Source organism: Bubalus bubalis, chromosome 21, assembly GCF_019923935.1.
Source record: "Bubalus bubalis isolate 160015118507 breed Murrah chromosome 21, NDDB_SH_1, whole genome shotgun sequence".
Taxonomy (NCBI): Eukaryota; Metazoa; Chordata; class Mammalia; order Artiodactyla; family Bovidae; genus Bubalus; species Bubalus bubalis.
In genome coordinates, this window is record NC_059177.1 from 7,725,141 (window position 1) to 7,749,803 (window position 24,663).

At 42.5% G+C, this 24,663-nt stretch overlaps 1 protein-coding gene across 1 annotated transcript in view; it reads right to left on the bottom strand.

The window, feature by feature from the left end:
* Nucleotides 1-24,663, bottom strand: part of UBP1 (upstream binding protein 1) — a gene marked incomplete at its 5' end in the record, with an annotated part of 48,553 nt that overhangs the window by 17,541 nt on the left and 6,349 nt on the right. Inside the window, 4 exon segments of the mRNA XM_045163994.1 lie at nt 87-239; nt 2,341-2,447; nt 2,867-2,972; nt 7,072-7,148. Coding sequence (XP_045019929.1) covers nt 87-239; nt 2,341-2,447; nt 2,867-2,972; nt 7,072-7,148 — 443 coding nt within the window.

A 24,663-nucleotide genomic window follows, 5' to 3' on the forward strand; every position in this document is an offset into this window, starting at 1 on the left:
CTTTTTCATCTATCAGGCCTCAGACGCACACCTTTTACAAGCAACGCCAGGCCTCACTTACTCAAAGCCCGCTTTCCAGCTCTCACCTTAAAAACTTTGATTTGGCAGCTAGCTGAGTGTAGGTGATCTGTGTATTCTCCATTTTCATTCTGTTTGAAGGTGTCAACCTGGATCCTAAAAGGCACTCCCTTCTCACCTCCGTGCTTCCGGGGAGTGAATTCGGTGCTGATGCAGTGTACCTAGAAGAGGACTCGAGCTGAAATGGGTCCAAGTCCTGCCCACTGGTCACCCTTCAGCCCTGCTGCCTTTCAGAAGTCCCGCCACAGGGAAACTCCAGAGCCTTTCACAGACTCCCACCTGTGAGCCAGCTATCTGTGGGGACGCCCCCTTCCCAGACGCAGCAGAGGCTCTCTGAACTGCCTGCTCGGGGCCTCACCTCTGAGGCAGGACGGGCTCCGGCGACGAGCAGCGTCGGTGCAGTGGCCTTCCTGAGTCTGTCCCCGCCCCCGCCCCAGACCAGACCCGTGGACCTGAACCCGCACAGGCTCGGTCCACAGGAACCCTCACGCCATTACTCAGAGCCTCAGGGTTTGTCCTCTACTGCCAGGACCCTAAAACCCAGCCAGCTGGCCACCTCGCCGCTGTTCCTGTGTCATCAGCCTGTGGCACTTTGCCTGGGACTTTCACAGTCCACAAGGCTCATCCCTAGCTCCACGGGCATCCATCTGAGGCTCCTGAGGGTGGACGCATTTCCCACCGCTTCTGCCCCCTCTTCCTGTGCCACCTCGGGGACAGCTCCAGGGTACTGCACAGTGTTAGTAACAAGACTTTAGTAATTTCTGACGGCGACATGTCTCCTCTTCGAAGAACTCCAGGTTAAACTGATCTCTACACTAACACTGAGATATACAGCCAGCTCGTACATCCCTCTCATTCACCACATAATCATACCCTGTCAGATGAACAATATGAGACAGTAACAAGTAACACAGCCCTACTGACTATTAGCTGACGGGGGACACTGCTTGGAGGACCCAAAAATGCAAAATACTCAAGATTCTCTAAAGTTCACACAAACCAGAGTCTACTTAGGCTGGTCAGCAATTAAAAGCAATCTTCCTTTACTATATAAAGATCACCTACTCAGCAAACTTTAATTCCACCACTGACAAATTTGAATATACTGAATATTAGAATTACTGTTGATTTTATTTTATATATAATGATACTATATATTTGTTTTTTTCAAAAACTAGTATCTTAGGAGATACAAACTGAGCATTCACAAGTCAAATGAAATGCCCGAGGGTTGCTTTATAGTATTCCACCAAGAAACAAAAGGGGAAATTATAGTATCTGTAGAAGCCAGGAGACGGGCACACAGACAATTCATTATCTTCTCTTATTTTTATGGGGTTTGAAATTTTCAGTGTTAAAATATTTTTCAACAAAGCTAGACTATACTTTTTATAGTGTACTGCTAAGTCACTTCAGTCGTGTCCGACTCTGTGTGACCCCATAGACAGCAGCCCACCAGGCTCCCCTGTCCCTGGGATTCTCCAGGCAAGAACACTGGAGTGGGTTGCCATTTCCTTCTCTAATACATGAAAGTGAAAAGTGAAAGTGAAGTGGCTCAGTCGTGTCTGACTCTTAGCGACCCCATGGACTGCAGCCTACCAGGCTCCTCCGTCCATGGGATTTTCCAGGCAAGAGTACTGGAGTGGGGTGCCATCGCCTTCTCCGTTTTATAGTATGCTATGCTAAGTCACTTCAGTCGTGTCCGACTCTGTGCAACCCCATAAACGGCAGCCCACCAGGCTCCCCCGTCCCTGGGATTCTCCAGGCAAGAGCACTGGAGTGGGCTGCCATTTCCTTCTCCAATGCATGAAAGTGAAAAGTGAAAGTGAAGTCGCTCAGTTGTGTCAGACTCTTAGCAATCCCATGGACTGCAGCCTAACAGGCTCCTCCGTCCATGGGATTTTCCAGGCGGGAGTACTGGAGTGGGGTGCCATTTTCAATCATCTCCTTTAAAAACAGGTTTTGTTCCAGAGAAATACATTCTGACAAGAAGTTTTGATTATTGTTACTACCAGTGATAAACATAGTATTTAAATAATGCTTTACACATCAGATGGTCTCTATATGTTAATGTCTATACATGTTGAACTTAGTAGATTAACTCCAATTTAACAGTGTATGTTTGTATATACAAAAGACATTACAAGACAGTTTACAAATAAGCATTTAAGGAAAATAAGATCCTGCACCAAGAATTCAGTCTCACCCACGGCCTTCTGAACGAAGAGGCTAGTGAGCTTGTAATAATGGGAAACTCCAAACCTGAATGAAAGCAGATGTGCGTTTTGCAGGATCCCACAGAAATTCAACTGCATTTAACTGGCTTGGATTTGTCCTTGTGTCAATTATTCCCACGGACATTGGAATATCTGCATTTTAAAAAGAAGTGACATAGGAACAAACTAATTAAAAGGTTACAACTAAGATGATTGTGTGCTAATGGAACTATTCCGTCCTTTTTCCTTCAGTGTTCTCCATGGTCAATCACTTCAACCTCAAAGCCCACTTACTCTGCATCATACTTTCTCCCACCATGGTTTGTTTCTATTTCATTTTATTAAGAAAATGAGGGATTGATGCCAATAAACAATGATCTAAATGATTTCAAGCTCATAAAATTTCTGGCTCAGTTTCACTAAGCACACACACACACACAAACCCCAACTTCATTTTTAACTATAAAACAACTCAAGTCACACAGGATCTGCTGACATCAAACCGCTCCCCACTCATCACACACGGTGTGGGGCTAGTGTATCAACATGGGCTCTTCTGACGCCACCTGTACCTAAGTCGAGGAGTCTGTCTCCGGGGCGATTCCACTTCCAACCTTCAAGTTGCTGATGCTCTGTATATTGGAGTCGTCGGTCATGGAATACAACTCTTATGATGCTCTACGGAATAAGAGGGGGAAATGAACACTTTCAAACCGTCCCAGCTAAAGAGCACAAGTGTATTCACTTTTTACACATTAACCTATAACAGAAAAGCATACAAAAGCAAACTCTAATTTACACATTTTGCAAGTGAGCTGTCTTGTTCGTGGATACCTAAGTTATAGGTACAATTAATGATATTTGGTGCAAAGAATTCTAACTCAAATAACAAGAATAAAATGGTTTCTTAGGTAAAATTTTTATTAAAAAATTTGATATTGTAATTCAAAATTAAGGTCTGTGTCCATAAGAAATTAGGAAGAGTTATATCCCTGTAAAGAAAACATTAGGGACGACCCTGGCTCTCCCGTGGTTTGGGCTCTATGCTTCCAATGCAGGGTGCCTGGGTTTGATCCCTGGGCAGGGAATTAAGACCCACCCCCAAGCACGCTGCATAGCACCCCCCCCCCAAAGTGTCAAGAGCATGGGGTGAGGGTGGGGAACTGCCACCTCCCCGCCAGAGAACCTATATACAAAATCAATCTAAACTGCAAGTGAGGTTATCTGAGGTAAGCAAGGGAAACAAAACAGGAAAGAACACGGGTAAACTTCATCCAAACACTCAAGTTCATTCCGATGGAAGGCTTTAACTCTACCCCACAAACTAGGCCACTCCCTGCTCTCCACCCATCCCTCCCTGGGCTGCCAACTAGTATTTTGTTTCAGGGAGGGCTAACAGGTCATCACAATGGATGCAGATACCATATTTGCACTAATTAGTGTTCCTGACACATTTATAAGTAACTGCTTCTCAGACTATGATGGAATAAGATAATCTTATTTCCAGTAGACTCCCTGCTGGATGGGACAGGAAATAACTTGTTAGCCATACACAGAAACATTACCATCAGTGCCCTGCCTTCCCCAACACCACATGCTGTCCAAACCAAAGCTGATACGTACTTTGAAAAGAACCATTGAAAAGTGCAGCGCAGAATATGTCATGATTTTGATTCTCTCGTATTTAGTAAGAACCAGATCAAATCCATGAATTCAGATAAAAATAGTTAGAGAATATACTAGTTTATAGTGCTGTACTAAACCCCTTTCTAGGTCAGACTAAGTAGCACAGTAAGGAACATGAAGGGAAGACCACACTTAGGAAATGACAGGCTATAAAGAAAACCTCTTAAATGAGATTGGAAAGGGGAACAGTTGTTCTCTGGAAAGTGAAGTTGCGTCCGACCCTGCAACCTCATGAACTTGAGCCTGCCAGGCTCCTCCGTCTATGGGATTTTCCAGGCAAGAATACTGGAGTGGGTTGCCATTTCCTTTTCCACGGGATCTTTCTAACCCAGGGATGGAACCTGGGTCTCCCGCACTGGAGGCAGACTCTTGACCATCTGAGGCACCCGAAGTTCTGACTAAAAGGAGACAATGCACCTAGAGAATGAGCCACAGATAATGGAGCCCTAACAGTAAGACAGAAACAGAACAGCAGAGAGAGCATGCTCAATATTTTCAGCACATCAAGAAGTTCCCAAGCACCTTTGCTCAGCAACATTTGATCCCTAAAACTTCCCTTCAAGAGTGAGTCAAAGATCATGGGGGCAGGAAATTCAACTCTAGATGGCTGCAGAGTATTCTAATGGCTCTTCTAGCTGAAAAAGGATGTTGTCTTTTAAGAAATTCATCCTGAGGACTTTTCTGGTGGTCCAGTGTTTAAGACTCCACGCTTCCAATGCAGGAGGCACAGGTGTGATTCCTAGTTGGGGAACTAAGATGCCATGTGACGCGGCCAGAAAACCAAAACAAAGAAATTCATCCTGAAGTCTCTGGCAGTAGCTAACTGTAACTCTGAATCCCAGACAAGCTCTCGTGACATGACTGGCTGTATTCACATCCACCAAAAATCAGACATGTGGTTTCTCAAGTGGTTGATCAAACTAATTTAAGACCGTTTAAAGTAGCCCTGTGACTGTCTCAGTGACAGCAGAGCCACGCACGCCGCCCCTGAAGTAGCATTACAGGCTGAACGTTAACCAGGCGCGGTACAGTTCGGCAAAGCTTTGCCAGGATGCCCAGTACTTGTCTGACAATGATGAGCTGGAGCCAGGTCATGCTGAGAGAATCAACACTGGCGATAAGCCTCCTGGACTCTGGAAAATGAGAGCCGTGAGTGTCCCTGACCAAACCCCATCTGTCACTACAGAGACTGCAGTGACACCGTCCGTCTATAGTCCAGCAGAGAATAACCAACCCAGCGGGCTGCTTACCGGGAACAACGTGACACCTCTGTAAACACGTGATCTGATCAGTGTTTACCGCAGGTGGAAAGCAAAATGAGGGAATTCTTACAAAGCTGGCTTGAAGCTTAACGTTAAAAAAAACTAAGATCATGGCATCTGGTCCCATTATTTCAAGGCAAATAGATGGGGAAAAAGTGGAAGCAGTGACAGATTTTATTTTCTTGGGCTCCAAAATCACTTCCAGGGGTGACTGCAGCCATGAAATTAAAAGACGCTTGCTCCTTGGAAGGAAAACTATGACAAACCCAACAGTGTATTAGAAGGCAGAGATATCACTTTTTGACATAAGTCCGTAAAGTCAAAGCTATAATTTTTCCAGTAGTCATGTATGGATGTGAGAATTGGACCAAGAAGAAGGCTGAGTGTGAACTGTGGTGCTGGAGAAGACTCTTGAGAGTCCCTTGGACAGCAGGGAGATCAAACCAGTCAATCCTAAAGGAAATCAACCCCGAATATCCACTGGAAGGACTGATGCTGAAGCTGAAACTCCAATACTCTGGCCACCTGATGTGAACAGCTGACTCACTAGAAAAAACCCTGATGCTGGGAAAGATTGAGGGCAGGAGGAGAAGGGGTCAACAGAGGATGAGACAGTTAGATAGCATCATTGACACAATGGACATGAGTTTGAGCAAACTCCAGGAGATAGTGAAGAACAGGGAAGCCAGGCATGCTGGTCACAAAGAGTTGGACAACAACAAATGATTAAAAAAATACAGTCATCTGACTCACCCTCTAGGGAAAGGACCAAACTCACTGATGCAGCATAGACATGACACACTCCATATGTAAACGGCACATGTGAGAACAGGTAAGGCACCCCTCTCCTTCCATTCCAAGCATGCTGGGAGTCCTAGGAGTCAGGAGAGACCTGGGCGCTTACTCCAGGTTGGCAAGACGGTGCTCCAGCGGGGAGCAGCTCTCCTAGGATTGGGAGCTTTGTGCCCCTAAACGTTCAAAGGCTCTCAGGCCCGCAGTGCTGGACAGCTGCTTTTGGGACGGTAGGTTTCTCAGCATCAGTGCCACGGTGCCCTCCCCACGCTCAGCTTCTGAAAAGGGACGGGCCTCTCCAACCTCTCCGCACTGAGGGCCCAGCGGGCCTCCCTGGAGGAAGACGGAAACACCGAGAGAAGTCCTGCTTCTCTCTCACTAACACAGCCCCACTGAAGTTTTCCCTCTTCTCACTGAAGCTTCTTCCATATCCCTTGCCCTGAAACACTCTAGAGTTCTGATGTTACACTGTGTGGTGAGGGACAAGTAAAGACAAGAAGGATTCACCATCCACGATACTGCAGGAGCCAGGGTGGGTCTGAAAATCCTAGAAGGACTGGGTTTGGCCTGGAATGAATGACTCTTCAGATACTCCAGTAGGGTGAAGAAATAAAATCTTACTTAAGAGAAATTTTAAGACGTAAAATAAAAGGATCTTTAGAAGTATCACAGTAACACTCACACTTGCCCCCACAGTACCTTTTCCCTAAGGCATCTTTTAAAGAGAAACGAAGTTTTTGTTATTTCAGTTACTGGGTTTTCACCCTTGCTCAGCTACAGCTAACTGTTCTCTGGCACCTTGCTTCCAGAGGGCCTCAATATTTACTTCACTCAGTAACTGCAATAATTCCTATTTTACAGAGAAGTAAACCAAATATAGCTCAAAAAGTTAAGTTTTAATAAACCCATTACTTCCTTAAAGTGACATTAAATAATTTGTTAATAACTCCTGCAACAAAAACGAAACTCTTGCAGCAAAACTGCCATTTTTTTGAGTCATTTCAGTATCTTTTCAGAATGTAAATGGAGGTCCTTACCTTTACCAGTTTTCCAGTGATCTCAGGCACATCTCCCATTTTCCGATTATCCAGCATTCGAATTTCGTAAGACTGACCTACATGTAAAAACTGTGTATCAAAAACAAGCCATATAAAGAATCTAACCCTGTGTATTCAGCTCTCTCTCAAACACACAATTACCCAGTGTTAATTTCTTAGAGAAGCAAACTTGGGTTGATCTTTCTCTTTCCTGCAAGTCACATCCTTCCCTTCTTCCACTCACAGAAGACTGACGAGTTCCTTGGTCACTTCACTTTCCTCTCACGCTACAGTTTCGTTATACATACACACATGATCTGAAACCAATTTTTCTTAACAGCTTTACTGAGATATACCTTACGTGCCATAAAATTCACCCTTTTAAAGTGTGCAGTTGTTTTTAGTGCATGCGGACTTGTGCAGCCATCGCTGCTCTTAACTTTACAGCACCTTCATCATCAGAAAGAAAACACACCCGTGAGCAGGTCCCTTCTCCCCTTCCCACCCCCAGCCCCTCGCAGTCGCTCATCAGTCTGCCTTTTGCCTCTTGGGATTTACTTGCTTTGGACACTTGATGTAAATGGAACCACACGTGCAGCCTTCTGTGACTGACTTTTTCACTTATGTGTCAGTCTTTCCTATTTATGGCCAAATTATTCAACTGAACATACACACCACATTTCGTTGATTCATTCAACAGTTGACAGGCATCTGGGTTGTTTCCACTTTTGGGCTATTATAAATAATGATACTAGCAACATCTGTGGACAGGTTTTTGTATGAGCTAGGGTCAAATTTTAATCCTGGAGCCTTCTTCCTTGTGTCAGGTAAATCCAACTTCCATTTTGTCACTGCTCAATTTTGGGCCATAAAAAAATACAAGTAGATTCTCACATACCAATCTATTTAATTAGGAAAATAAGCTGCTGCCAAAAGTCAAGTAATATGCTCCAGATATACCAAAAAAGATTTCTGGATTAACTGTCATTAAATAATAAAAGTGACAGCATAATTTGATACGTAGAAAATTAGGAGTAATTAAAGAGGGCTTCTAGTCCATATGAGTTAAGGCTGTTTATGATGAAACTACCAATATCCTACCCACACTACACTGGGCTTACAAAAAAGCATACAAAGGGTGTAAGACCATACGGTCAAAATATAAGGTACCAAAGTACAACCAAATCACTCCAGGGCTGCTAAAGGAAAATAACTGCTATGTATACCACTAAAGAACAGTCCTTACATTAATTCAACACACCGAGAGATTAAACTAAAAAAACACCTGGTTGGCAAGAGAGAGATTTTTTTCCTTTACAGTTAAATCTGTAGCACACTAAACAATGGATCTGAACTGATCTTTTAAAAAGGCAGATGAATATCCAGCAGTCCTGGGGAGCTGCCTCCACTGCACACGTGCCCCTGGGACGGCCTGAACCACGCCGCTGCCGAGGGCCCCAGGACCAGACCGCAGTTTCGGCATCTGCACACCCTCTATCAAGGGAGGGGTGACCAGAACACAGAGTAGAGAGGCGACAGGCACCCGTATTAAAAACAGCCCTCGTACTAAATAAACCCACACAAGCAACACAGGGACATCCCCACATACAAACAGCCCTCCCAAACCACAGTAGATAATTGTTTTTTTCCCCCTAAACTCACAGAGTAAGAGAATATAAGTAAAATGGAGAAGCAGAGGAACCACTCCTAGTTAAAAGACCAAGAGAATTCCCCTGAAAGAGCAAACAATGAAACAGACCTTTCAGTGTAACAGACACTGAGTTCAGAAAGCAGGTGATGAAATATTAAAGGAATTAAGAAAGGCTATTGATAGAAATGCAGATTATTATAAAAAGGAACTAGAAACTATAAAGAGGGGCCAAGAAAAATTAGAAAATTCATTTTCTGAAAGCTGAAGTAAAGGTAATGAATACCAGAATGAATAATGCAGAAGAAAGCATAAGTGATCTGGAAGGTAGAATAATGGAAATTATCCAACCAGAACAGCAACTAGAAAGCTAAATTAAAAAAAAAAAAAAAAAAAATGAAAGCAATGTAAGAGACCTACCTATGGGATAATCTAAAGCGTGCCAATCTACAGATAACAGGGATTCCAGAAAGGAAAGAAAGAGAACAAGGGACTGAAAATGTATTTGAAGAAATTATGGCTGAAAACTCCCCAAACCTAAAGAAGGAAACAGATATCCAGATACAGGAAGCATGGAGGGTCCCAAATAAGATGAACCCAAAGAGACCTACACCATGACATAATAAAAATGGCAAAAGTTAAAAGGGGACTCCAAAGGCAGCAAGAGAAGACAGAGTTCATTACAAGGGAACTCCCATAAGACTACAAACTGATTTCTATATAGAAATGCTGCAGGTCACAAGGGATATATCAAAGTCCTGAAAGGGAAAAATCTGCAACCTAGGACATGCTCTACCCAAGATCATCATTCAGAATAGGAGAGATGAAGAATTCCTCAGACAAGTAAAAACCAAAAGAATACAGCAATACTTAGCCTATTTTAAAGAAAATATTGAAAAGTCTTCCCTACATAGTAGTAAAGAAGTAAGAATCTATAGAAAAGAGAAAAATCCACAATTAGAAAATAAATCACTTAAACAAGCTAGCACACACATTTAAAAAAAAAAAAAATTCCTGTCAAAGTGATGACAACCATAATGAACAGTGAAACGATAAACATGAAGATACAAAGTGAAAGTCGCTCAGTCGTGTCCAACTCTTTGCGACCCTATGGACTGTAGCCCACCAGGCTCCTCTGTCCATGGAATTCTCCAGGCAAGAATACTGGAGTGGGTTGCCATCTCCTTCTCCAGGGGATCTCCCTGACCCAGGGATTGAACCTGGGTCTCCTGCATTGCAAGCAGATTCTTTACCAACTGAGCCACCAGGAAAGTGGTGAAGATATTAAAAAAAGACATCAAAATCATAAAATAGGGGTGGGGAGGGAGTAAGAGAATGCAGACTTTTCCCCCTAGAATATCTTTTGAGCCCATATGACTAACAGTCTAGGGAAAGGAGATAAAGGAAGCAGTTGATATTCTTGAAAAACAGAGTAAGCACAAATCAAAAACAAAACAGTTTCATAAAAAAACAAAAAGAAGAGAACATAAGTGTAATACAAGAGAAAATCATGAAACCACAAAAGGAAAAACAAAGGAAAAAGAAAAAATATAAAATCAATGGGAAAATAGGTTTAAAGTAGCAATAAATACATAGTTATCAATAATTACCTTAAATGTCAACGGATTAAAAGATGCAGAGCTGCAGACTGGATTTAAAAAAAGAAAACAGAGGCTCAACTACGCTGGCTGTAAGAGACCCGCTTTAGGGCAAAGGACACACACAGACTGACAAGAGGATGGAGAAAGCTACTTCGTGCAGACAGAGAAGACAAGAAAGAGGGGGCTGCAATACCCTTAACAGAGAAAACAGACTTTAAAGACAAAGGCCACTAGACAGTGACACAAGAACCACAAGAAGATTTCACACTTGGCAACGTATACACACCTGATAAGGAGACCCAAATACATATAGACTAACAGACACAAAGGGAAAAGCTGACAAGAATATAATAGCTAAAGACTTCAAGACAGAGAATCAATAAGGCAACAGAAATCTTAAATGATACAACAGAACAGGTAGACTTAATTGATATTTTTAGGACATTTCATCCACACACACACACACAAAACCAGAATACATATTCTTTTCCAGTGCACATGGAATATTCTCTAGGACTGATCCCATACAAGGGCACAAAACAAGCCTCAACAAATTTAAGGTCTCAAGGATCTTTTCTTACCACAATACCGTGAAACTAGAAATAAACCACAGTGGGGAGAAAAAAAAAGCAAAACACAAACAATTAAAGGAGACTAAACATTCTACTAAAAAATTTACGGGTCAACATTGTAAAGCAATTATACTCCAGTAAAAATTTAAAACAAAAAAACCTAACAGATTTCAAGGATGAAATCAAAGGGGAAATTTTAAAATACCTTGAGGCAAATGAAAATGAAAACACAACCATACAAAATCTACAGAACGCAGCAAAAGGAGTTCTTAGAAAGAAGTTCATAGCGATACAGGCCTTCCTCAAGAAAAAAAAACCTCAAACAACCTAACTTACAACTTAAAAGAATTAGAAAAAGGAGAACAAATAAAACCTAAGTCATCAGAAGGAAGTAAACAGTAATTATCATAGAGGAAACAGAGACTAAAAAACGCACACAAACAGACAAACAAAAAATCTCCCCACAGGAACTTCCCTGGGCCCAGTGGCTAAGACTTCACACTCCCAATGCAGCAGGTTCCCTTGGTCAAGGAACCAGATCCCAGATGCCACAACCAAAGATGCAGCAAACTATAACTAACGGTCCAGCAGGCTACAACTAAAGATCCTAAGGCCGCAACAAAGAGTTCCCGCAGGCCACACAACTGCGGAGGACCTGGCACGGCATCCCCCGACCCCCCACGCCGAACCTTCTACAAACCAAAGTCCAGGACCAGACGTCTTCACAGGCGCATTCTACTGAACATACAAAGAACCTATACTAACCCTTCTCAAACTCTTCCAAAAGACTGAAGAGGAGGGAACACTCTCAAGGACATTCTATGAAGCCACCATCAACCTGATACCAAAACCAAAGATACCATGATAAAAGAAAGCTACAGGCCAGTATCTTTAGATGAGTACAGATGTAAAAATTCTCAACAAAGTATTAGCAAATCGAATCTCACAACACATAAAACAGATCATATACCACAATCAGGTGGGATGCATCCCAAGCTCACAAGGATAGTTCAATATATGCAAATCAATGAATGTCATGTACCACATTAAAAAAGAAAAGTCAAAACCCACATGGTCGTCTCAACAAATGCAGAAAAGCCATCTGACAAAATTCAACACCCACCATACATAGAACATATCTCAACATAATAAAAGCCATTTATTACAAACCCACAGCCAATATAATAATTCAACAGTGAAAAGCAGGAAACATTCCTGCTAAAAACTGGAACAAGACAAGGATGCCCACTGTCACTTCCATTCAACTCAGAATTGGAATTCCCTGACACAGCAATCAGAAAAGAAAAAGAAACAGAAGGTAACCAAACTGGATGGGAAGAGGTAACATTGTCATTAAACACAGATGACATGATACTGAAAATCCTAAGGATTCCACACAAAATCTACTAGATCTGATAAGTGATATCCTGCCCTCAGAGTAGCAGAATACAAGATTAACTTTCAGAAACTGGTTGCACTTCTTTACACTAACAATGAAATATTAAAAAAAAAAAAAAGTTAAAAAAAAAAAAGTACCCTTTAAAATCACAACAGCAAAATACCTAGGAATAAATCTGACCAAGGAGATGAAAGACTTATGTGCTGAGAACGATAAAACATTAATACAGGAAATTAAAGAAGATTCAAAGAAATGGAAGCTACCCATGTTCTTGATTGGAAGAATTAATACTGTTAAAATGGCCATACTACCCAAAGCAGTCTACAGGTTTAATGCAATTCTTATCAAATTACCTATGACATTTTCTACAGAACTAGGGACTATACAAAACTATGAAGACCCAGAATTGCCAAAGCAATCCTGAAGGACAAAAAAAAAAAAGGCAAAACAAAACAGGAGGCACAACTCTTCCAGACATCAGACAATAAACAGCATAGTACAGCACTGCCACACACACACCCGGATCAATGCAACAGCGAGAGCCCAGAAGCAGACCCAATGCAACAGCGAGAGCCCAGAAGCAGACCCAATGCAACAGCGAGAGCCCAGAAGCAGACCCAATGCAACAGCGAGAGCCCAGAAACAGACCCAATGCAACAGCGAGAGCCCAGAAGCAGACCCAATGCAACAGCGAGAGCCCAGAAGCAGACCCAATGCAACAGCGAGAGCCCAGAAGCAGACCCAATGCAACAGCGAGAGCCCAGAAGCAGACCCAATGCAACAGAGAGAGCCCAGAAGCAGACCCAATCCAACAGCGAGAGCCCAGAAACAGACCCAATGCAACAGCGAGAGCCCAGAAGCAGACCCAATGCAACAGCGAGAGCCCAGAAGCAGACCCAATGCAACAGCGAGAGCCCAGAAGCAGACCCAATGCAACAGCGAGAGCCCAGAAGCAGACCCAATGCAACAGCGAGAGCCCAGAAGCAGACCCAATGCAACAGAGAGAGCCCAGAAACAGACCCAATGCAACAGCGAGAGCCCAGAAACAGACCCAATGAAACAGAGAGAGCCCAGAAACAGACCCAATGAAACAGAGAGAGCCCAGAAACAGACCCACGCACCTGCAGTCAGCTGTCAGCAAAGGAGGAAGATTACAACACGCGGAAAAGTCTCTTCAGCGAGTGGTGCTGGACATTACATGTAAATCAATGAAGTTAGAATTCATACCATACCACCATGCACAAAAATAGACTCAAAATGGCTTAAAGATGTAAGCTTAAGACATGACACCTGAACACTCCTGGATGAGAACACAGACAAGACATTCTCTGACATAGATCATACCAAATATATTCTTAGTCTCTCAAGGCAGATGAGAACAGACAAGACATTCTCTGACATCAGTTCAGTTCAGTCACTCAGTCATGTCCGACTCTTTACGACCCCATGAATCGCAGCACGCCAGGCCTCCCTGTCCATCACCAACTACCGGAGTTCACTCAGACTCATGTGTGCATCGAGTCGGTGATGCCATCCAGCCATCTCATCCTCTGTCGTCCCCTTCTCCTCCTGCCCCCAATCCCTCCCAGCATCAGAGTCTTTTCCAATGAGTCAACTCTTAGCATGAGGTGGCCAAAGTATTGGAGTTTCAGCTTCAGCATCAGTCCTTCCAATGAACATCCAGGACTGATCTCCTTTAGAATGGACTGGTTGGATCTCCTTGCAGTCCAAGGGACTCTCAAGAGTCTTCTCCAACACCACAGTTCAAAAGCATCAATTCTTCGGCACTCAGCTTTCTTCACAGTCCAACTCTCACATCCATACATGACCACTGGAAAAACCATAGCCTTGACTAGACGGACCTTTGTTGCCAAAGTAATGTGTCTGCTTTTTAATATGCTATCTGATGCTGCTGCTACTAGGTCGCTTCAGTCGTGTCCGACTCTGTGCGACCCCATAGACGGCAGCCCACCAGGCTCCCCCGTCCCTGGGACTCTCCAGCCAAGAACACTGGAGTGGGTTGCCATTTTCTTCTCCAGCGCATGAAAGTGAAAAGTGAAAGTGAAGTCGGTCAGTTGTGTCCGACTCTTAGCGATCCCATGGACTGCAGCCTAACAGGCTCTTCAGTCCATGGGATTTTCCAGGCAAGAGTACTGGAGTGGGTGCCATTGCCTTCTCCGAATATACTATCTAGGTTGGTCATAACTTTCCTTCCAAGGAGTCAGAGTCTTCTCCAACACAGATCATACCAAATATATTCTTAATCTCCCAAGACAATAGAAAAAATATACAAATGATATCTAATCAAAGCTTTTGCACAGCAAAAGAAAGAAAAAAAAGAAAGTTTAGCTGCTCAGTCATGTCTGATTGACTCTTTGCGACCCCAAAGAGGCTCCTCCATCCATGGGATTTTCCAGGCAAGAGTACTGGAGTGAGTTGCCATTTCCTTCTCCAGAGGATCTTCCCGGCCCAGGTATCGAACCCAGGTCTCCCACATTGTAGACAGATGCTTTACTGTCTGAGCCACCAGGAAGTCCTGTGCACAGCGAAGGAAACCATAAAAAAAAAAAAGACCACCTACAGAATGGGAGAAAATACCTGTAAAAATAAATGGGCTTAATTTCCAAAACATACAAACAGTTCATAACACTGAACAATAAAAAAAAAAAAAAAAAACCCAGTTGAAAAATCGGCAGGAAACCTAAAGAGATTTCTCCGAAGAAGAAATACAATGGGCAACAGAACATGAAAAGATGCTCAATGTCACTAATTATTAAGAAACACAAGTCTGAAGTAAAATGAGGTACTACCTCACACAGGTCAGAATGGCCATCATGAAAAAGTCTACAAATAACAAATGCTGGAGAGGGAGTGAAGAAAAGGAGACCCTTCTACACTACTGGTGGGAATCTAAGTTGGTGCAGCTACTATGGAAAACAGTAGAGAGTTTCCTCAGAAACCCAGAGTTACCATCTGATCCAGCAATCTCACGCCTGCAGATATATCCAGACAAAACTATAATTCAAAAAGATAAGTCCATCCCTATGTTCACAGGAGCACTATTCATAATAATGAAGACATGAAAATAACCTAAATGTCCACTGACAGATGAATGGATAAAGAAAACGTGGTATATATATAATGGAATACTAGTAAGTGGTTAAAAAAAAACAAAAGAGCCACATAATGTCACTGGCAGCAACATGGGTACAAACAGAGGCTACCATACTCAGTGAAGTAAGTCAGAAATAGAACAGGTACCATATGACGTCACTTATGTGTGAAATCTAAAAAACAAGAGAATCTAGCTATGAAACAGCAGCAGAGTCATGGCCATAGAGAACAGACTGGTGACTGCCAAGGGGGAGGAGGGCGGGAGAGGGATGGTTTGGAAGTTTGGGATCAGAGACAGGAGCTAGTATCTGCTGTGCTGTTGTTCAGACACTATGTCATGTCTTTGCGACCCCGTGGACTGTAGCCCGCCAGGCTCCTCTGTCTGTGGAATTTCCCAGGCAAGAATACTAGAGTAGGTTGCCATTTCCTTCTCCAGGGGATGTTCCGAACCTAGGGATTGAACCTGCATCTCCTGCTTGGCAGGCAGGTTCTTTACCATTGAGCTACATGGGAAGCCCAAACTAGTATATATAGAATGGATAAGCAACAAGGTCTTGCTGTATAGTACAGGGAACTATATTCAATCTATCTTGTCATAAATCATAATGGAAAAGAATGAAAAAGAATGTATAACTGTATCATTCTGCTATACACCAGTAATTAACACAACACTAAGTTAACTATATTTCAATTTAAAATTTTTTTAATTAAAAAAAAAGAATGAATCTTTGATACACCATTACGTATCTGAAATTATACTCAACCTCAGGAAGTTAGAAAACAAAAATTAACAAAATGTTTGTGCTGATTATCAGATCAACAAAAAAAATTCAATTAATTAAAAGAAAAAGACAACTGGGTAAAAATGGGGGAGAAATAAGAACATAAGATATGGAGAACAAGTTAAATATTGCATCTTTTGACTCAGTTCTGGTTAGTAAGAGGAGGAATATTTGCACCTCACATCACACATAGAGGACTAGCTCTTACACAAAAAGAAAAGAACTCCTAAAAAATTGTTAACAAATGCCCAAAGTTCCTAGCAGAAAATGAGTAAATCATGTGAACATGTGGTTCACACTAGAGAAGGAAAAGCCAACAGTTCTTAAACATATTAAAAGACATCATACCCCTGGGAATTCCCTGGCGGTCCAGTGGTTTCAACTTGGCAAGCTCATTGCTGGGGCCCTGGGTTAGATTCCTGGTCAGAGAACTAGATTCACAAGAAGCATGGCATGTGCAAAAAAAAAAAAAAAAATTTGACCTCCACCAGGGACATCCAAGTTAAACTCACAATAAAGTGGTTTTTCACCTAGTGGGTGAGCATGAATTCCTCAGTTTGAGATGTCTCAGCTAAAGGGAAACAGCCACTCTCATCTGAAGACAGTGGGGGCGGAAATGATTTCAGAAGCAGTGGTCACTCGCTGGAGGTTCTGAAGGTAGAGCCTGCGCGTTTTCTGGTATGAGACAGGGAGCAGCTGAGAGCTCCTTCAGGTTTTTGGCAAGGGAATTCCCTACACGGGCAAGAGCGCAAGGAGCAGATCTGTGGGAGAAAACCAAGACGTGGGGCCGTGCACATTTGAGTCCGAGAGACCTGTTGGGCATTCATGTAGATAGTCGAGCTGACTTACAAATCGGACAACAAGCCAAAGAGAAGCGGCCTGCGAGACGGGAGGTGAAGCTTTCTCACCAGGGTTGCCTCGCGGTCTTCAAAATCTCAGAATTCTCAGGGCTGAAAAGGTGAGAAAGCTCTATGTTCCTATCTTTGTCTGTATTACTTTCCTTCCTCAACCTTAGGACACTTCTGTGCTCAATATCAAGTTCCACCTGTTTCCACAGAGATCAGAATTTGCTGCTCCTGTATTAAAGCACTATAGATTTTTATTCTTCTCAAGACTCCAGGATTCTTGCCTGGAGAATCCCAGGGACAGAGGTGCCTAGTGGGCTGCTGTCTATGGGGTCGCACAGAGTCGGACGTGACTGAAATGACTTAGCAGCAGCAGCAGCAGCAGCAAGTCAAAAGCAGGTTTAAAAAAAAAACAAAAAACTAACACTTAACATGCTTCAAATGATTTCCCTTTGGGAAACTACAGACGGTATGTCCTTGCTTTCCTCCTTCAGCTTCATCCTGAGTCTCTCACTGTTTAGAAATCCCTCCCAACAATTTCATTCAATGGCAATACCCACTGAGAGTAACAGCCAATGATACCACATTTTATTGGTTCAATTTCTTCTTCTAATTACCTTAATAACACAACTTCTAGGTTTGTTTCATTGATCTACATTAGTCTAGGTTCTAAAAGAAATATAAAAAGGGTCCCACTACCAATGAAGAATAAAGTTAGAGAAACTAAAATATGCCATGAGTTATGAGTCTTATTTTTAGCTTCATCTTCTGAATTTACCTTTAATGAGCTTTCTTTACTCCCTTCTTGGCTTAGAGAAGCAAGAGCATTGACAGAATTAAAAAATTTAACTGTTACAAGTTCATATCCCCACCCACCTCTGACTATAGAGTCTAAAATGGACATGTACTCCAGGGCAACATGGAGCCCAAGATGTGACAGACCCCCCTGGACTAAGTTCAAAGCATTTATTTCTAAGGCCCTAATTCAGAAGGTTATAACAAGAACAAAAGCTAACCTTAAGAAAATCTACAACAGTGTGAAATGAAATATTACTGGGGAGGAGTGGAGAAAAAGCTACAGAAAGAATGAAAAGGATGAGCCAAAGTGGAAACATCCAACTGTGGTTGTATCTGGTGCTCAGATGTTGCAAAGACTATATTGCATCAGTTCAGTTCAGTCGCTCAGTCGTGTCCGACTCTTTGCGACCCCATGCAGCACTCCAGGCCTCCCTGTCCATCACCAACTCCCGGAGTCCACCCAAACCCACGGGTAGACTCTTCAAATGGAGAGCTCCCCACTCGAGGCTCCACAGTGGGACTACAGGTTTTTACTTCATAATGTCAGAAGTTTAAGCCTTCTCCTTACCGAAGAGCTGAGAAGGACAGCTACCCATGCATAACCAGGAAAACACCAACACAGTTTAAAATCTCTATTTTTATTGGTCAATAAAAACTGACACTCTAAAGCATCAATACAATTGGAAAACTTGTTTTAATTTCTACCCAACTGGTGAAGACTACATAGAATTTACTTTCTCTGTGGTGTTACACAGTGACCAGTATTTTTCAGCAACAGCTGCTCGGGACCCAGATGGGAGACTACTAGTAGGAATGACCGAGCCATGGCTGAAGAAGGGCTGCACCTGTGTGTCAAGCCTCCTCTGAGGAACCCATTTATAAGAAGTGGTAGTGAGAGGATGTTCACATATTTACCTGAATATTTGAAGCAATAAAAAGGTGAAGTACTTCCCCGGTAGGCCAGTGGCTAAGACTCTGCACTCCCAACTCAGGGGGCCTGGGTTTGATCCCTGGTCAGGGAACTAGATCCCACATGCTGCAGCTCAGAGTTCACGTGTCCCAACTAAAGCAACCACATCCTGCAACCAAGACTGAAGATTTTGCGTGCCACAACTAAGACCCAGAGCAGCCAAGTAAATAAATATATATATATTTTTAAAGTGAAACACGGTCCCTAGAGCAGCAGCATCAATATCACTTGGAAACTTGTCACAAACGTAAATTCTCTGGCCCTCCTCCAGACCTACTGACTCAGAAACTTAATCAATCATGTTTTGATAAGCCCTCTGGGGGATCCCAATGCATGCTAACATTGGAGAACCACAGCTTTGTGAAAAGCCACAGATATCCATTCAGTTCATATTCTTTCCACCACAAAGTATTTGGGACCTTCTTCTGGGAATAACTTGTCTACGTCAAAATTAAGAACTAAGTGAATATAAAGCTGTTTCAATTACAAATTCTTTACCAGTAACCAAAATTCACTTACTAGTCATTTCCTTATGTAACAGGATTGTACATCTTTTTAACAGTCTAGGATAGCTCTGGCTCCAATACACAAACATGCTCCACAAGTCCACTTATCTTCATATATATTCATTACAGTTTTGTATACAGTCCATACATTTGCATATACATATATATGCATTCACACACACATATGCGTACATGCAAAGGCTCAGGGTTCATTAGGTGCCCATTTTAAGACTCAGCTTTGACTGGGCCTTCAGGGATAAGCTAGGAGGCAGGACTGTAGGATGCAGAGTGTTTTTGTCTAAAATCTGAAGAGAAAACGCCAGCCACACCATGGAAACAGCTCTGATACACAACAGTGGCCCATCCTGCACCACTCTGGAGCTTACCTACCTAGTATACATCTGCCTTGGCTGGTGTGTTAGCTTCCTTCTGCTGCTGTAACAAATTACCACAAACTCAGTGACTTGAAAATTATACAAATTTATTACAGCTCTCGAGTTAAGAAGTCCAAAACAGGTCTAGTGGGCTACAGTAAGGCTGTCAGCAGGCTACATTCCTTCTGGAGGCCATAAGGGAAAAGCTACTTCCTTGTCTTTGTCTACTTCTTGAAGCAGTCTCCATCCGTTGGTTTGTGGCAATCTTCTTCCCTCCATCTTCATCTCCCTCTGACACCTGACTCTCCTGCCTCTTTCAATTCTAAGGACCCTTGTGATTTCACTGGGCCATTGGATAATCCATTAATAATCTATTTCAATAGTTTTAATTAAATCATACCTGCAAAATACCTTTGTTATAAGGTGCTTTCCAGGTGACACAGCGGTAAAGAATGTCCCTGCCAATGCAAGAAGCGAAAGGGACGTGGGTTTGATCCCTAGGTTGGGAAGATCCCCTGGAAAAGGAAATGACAACCCATTCCAGTATTCTTACCTGGAAAATCTCATGGACAGAGGAGCCTGGCAGGCTACAGTCCATGGGGTTGCAAAGAGTCAGAACCAACTGAGCATCTTAGCACAGCACAGCAATCACACTTGCTAACAAACCTGGCAAAATTTCTGAATTGGTAGGCAGCTATCTAGTCCCAGGGTTGCATTCTAACGCTTTGTAAAAACTGCTCATCATATCTGCCACACAAAACTAACATGTCAGTCAAGATGATTAAACTTAGTCTTCCGATACAATCAGAAACCATTAAAGCTACTTAGTTATAAATAACAGTAAAAACAGCAAAGGCTAGCATTGTGCTTCCTATGTAACTCAGTTTAATTCTCACCTACCTTAGGTGGGGGTTATTATAGTAAAGAATTTGCTGAAATGAGCAAGCAGTAGAATGGGATCTAAACACAGGCCCAGGCCCTAGAGATGTCTGATGACAACCGCTTGCTGCCCTCTACCGCTCACTCTACCACACACAGAAGAATACTTAAACCGTCGGTCACTGCAACCAAGAGAAACGTTTAAAAGGAACAAAAGGGTATCTGAATAATGTGTGTACGGACATCCCTAGGGAGCCGAGGTGCATATATCCTGGGCACTTATTGAAAAGTAGGGATGCCGGCTTCTACCATCTACTTTAGGAATGGAAGTTCTCTCTTCCATTGTATCTTTTAGTGACAAGACCATTAGATTCATCACAACTATGCTTAACTATAGTTCAGTCACCACAGGAACCAATAAGTTTATTGCAATAAATAAAATATTAACAATAAAATTTTTTTATATACAAAGAGTGTCATAAAACAAGATTACAATCTTCACAGGTGTCTATAAAGGGTTCTAATTCAATCACTACCTGGGCTGAGCAAGCAGAACTAGATAACTGTGAAAAGAGCTTTATTGTATACCCTTTAATACCTTCTGAACTTTGAACCATGTATATAAATCTAGTTAAACTGTTAAAATTTTAAATGGTGACAATTAACTCAAAATTTAGAAAACACTGGAACTATTCTAGTAAAGAGACTTGGTGGTTAAGAAAATCAGATTTGGAATCAAACCTCTAGGGTTAAATCTCTATTAAAAACCATAGTCAATCAAATAGGATAACTGGAGGAATAACTATTGTTTTTGGTAAATAAGGCAAATTTCCGCGGCAAGTCATTTTCCTTTGGTAGAGCTTAAGAGTTAATTTGAACATAAGAAAATTAATTTGTGAGCAAATCTGAATAAAAATCTAACTCCTAAAAACCAGAAGACTAAATAATAAATTATGTCAACACTTAACAGTCACACCATCAAAGCTGACGCATAGATGATACTACACTACAATGGGTCATTGAGATACATTTTACATACTTTGCAGGAACTTTTCAGGGTAATGTCACTCTGTGTGGGTCAGTCACATCCAGCTCTTTGAGACTTTACGACTGTAGCCTGCTAGGCTCCTCTGTTCACGGGATTTCTTAGGCAAGAATACTGGAATGGGTTGTCATTTCCTCCTCCAGGGGATTTTTTTTCCCAATCTTGGATTCACATCCATGTCTCCTGCATTGCAGGTGGATTCTTTACCACTGAGCCACTTGGGCAGACATGCTAGCTAAAAAATAATCACAGGATTCTATTGGAACTCCTCGTTAAAAATTAACCAAGCCCGATTTTCATTTTCCACATCTACACCTGATTCTTTTTATATTTCAGGAAAGGCTTCTGTAAAAAATCAGAACTGTACATGCACAACTGCGAATGTCTCCATTGAAAGGTGAGTCTGATCAGCTTACTTTGCTGAGGGATCAGATCAAGATGGTGGAGGAGTAGGATGTGCAGCTCACCTTCTCTCACAAATACAAAAAAAACCCCATCTACATGCAGAACAGTTCTCACAGGACATCTACTGAATGCTTGCAGAAGACCTCAGACTTTCAAAAAGGCAAGGAATCCCAAATAACTGGATAGCACGCACAGAGAGAAAGACAAAGGGATCTAGATAAGACCTGCACTCGTGGGAGGGAGCCATGGAAGAGGCAAGGTTTCCACACGCTGGGAAGTCTCCCTGGTGGGGAGATCATCAGACAGAGCGGGAGCTTTGGAGCCTCAGAGGAGAAGGCGGCAACCGGTGTGTGCAGCGCAAGACTGGGAGAGACCCGCACAGAGGGCTGGTGCCCGGAGCAGCACTCAGAAGCCTGAGACGCTCAGCAGCTGGGGCAGACTCGGGCTGGGTGCTGGGGCGCAGGCTTCAGAGGTTGGGTCCTGGGGAGAGGATGACAGCCAGCACACACTGAGGAAAGTGGCAGCAAGCATCCCAACCAAACTGCACACCAAAAAAAAAGAAATTAAACCAACACAAGCTACACAGAGACACTGCCACATATAAATAGCCCTCCAAGGCCACAGTAGATAACTTTCTCCTAAACTCATAGAGTGAGAGAATATAAGTAAAACGAAGATGCATAGAGAGTCCCAAATAAGGTGAATCCAAACAGACTCACACCAAGACATACAGTATTCTAAAGGTAGCAAAAGAAAGAATTCATTACAAGGGAACCCCCAAAAAGCTACCAGCTGATTTCTCCACAGAAACACTGGAGGCTAGAAGGGAGTGGCGAAATATATTCAAAGTCTTGAAAGGGAAAAATGTGCAACCTAGAATATTCTATCCAACAAGACAATCATTTAGAATGGGAAGAAAAACAGAACCTCTCAGATAAGAACTAATGAATATAGCAATATTAAACCTATCCTAAAAGAAATATTGAAAGACCTTCTCTAAATAGAAACAAGAAGATAAAGGAAGGAAGAAATTACAACTGGAAAATAAATCACTTAAATTAGCCAGTATACAGATCAAAAAGAAAAACCTATTTATAAAAGTGAAGATAAACACATGGAACAGAAAAAGAATAAAGATGAAGGCATAAAAAAGGACACCAGGAGAAAGAAAAAAAAAGGATACCAGGGACTTCCCTAGTGGTCCAGTGGCTAAGACTCTATGCTCTGGGGCTCACTCCCTGGTCAGGGAACTAAGTCCCACATGCCACAATTAAAGAGTTCACACGCCACAGCTAAAGATCCCACACACCACAACTAAGACCCTGAGCAGCCAAATAATAAATATTTTTAAAAGAGTAAACAAAAAAGGACATCAAAATCATAAAATGTGGGGAGCTCCCAGGTGGTCTAGCAGTTAGGACTCAGCACCTCCACTGCCAGGGACCCGGATTCAACCCCTGGTCAGGGTACTAGATTCTACATGTTGCAACTGAGAGTTCATATGCCACAACTAAATATCCCACATGCCTCAACTAAGACTCAGCGAAGTTACATAAAAATATTTTGGAGAAAAAAAAAAATCATAAAATACAGGGAAGGAAAGTAAGAAAATGCAGGTTGTTGTTCTTTTTTTAAAAGCATGTGTTTGAGCCTATATGACTATCAGTGTAAAGCAAGCAGATACAAGGGGTTAACATACTTGAAAAACAGGGCAACCACAAATTAAAAACAAACAATAGATTCACAGAAACCAAAAAGAAGAGAAAACAAGCACAAAAGGAAATCATTAAACCACAGAAAGAAAAAACACTTCAATTGGAAAACTAGGTTTAAAACAGAAATAAATGCATATGTATCAATAATTACTTTAAATGCCAACAGACTGAATGTTCCAATCGAAAGAATGAGTGGCAAACTGGATAAAAAACAAAGACCCTAGGGAACTCCCTGGCGGTCCAATGGTTAGGACACCATGCTCTCACTGCTAAGGGCCCAGGATCAGTCCCTGATCAGGAACTAATATACCACAAGCCACATGGTAACCAAAGAAACCCCCAAAACCAAGAGCCTACAATGTGCTGCCTATAAGAGACCCACCTTAGGGCAAATGGCACACATAAACTGAAAGTGAGGGGATGGAAAAGGATATTTCATGCAAACGGAAATGATAAGAAAGTGAAAAGTAGCAATACTCGCATCAGTCAAAACAGACTTTAAAACAAAGGCTATAAAGAAGGACACTAGAGGGCTTCCCTGGCAGCTCAGTGGTAAAGAATCTGCCTGTCAATTCAAGAGACAAAGGTTTAATCCCTGATCCAGGAAGATCCCACATGCTGCGGAGCAACTGAGCCTGTGCGCCACAACTTCTGAGCCTGCATGCAGCAACCACTGAAGCCCGCAGGCTGTGCTCTGTGGCAAGTGAGGGCACCGCAGGGAGAAGCCCATGCACCGCAACCAGAGAAAAGCCCACACAGCAGGGAAGACCCAGCACAGGCAAAAACTAATAACATTTTTAAAAGCACACTGCTGCTAAGTTGCTTCAGTGGTGTCCGACTCTGTGCGACCCCATAGACGGCAGCCCACCAGGCTCCCCGGTCTCTAGGATTCTCCAGGGAAGAACACTGGAGTGGGTTGCCATTTCCTTCTCCAATGCA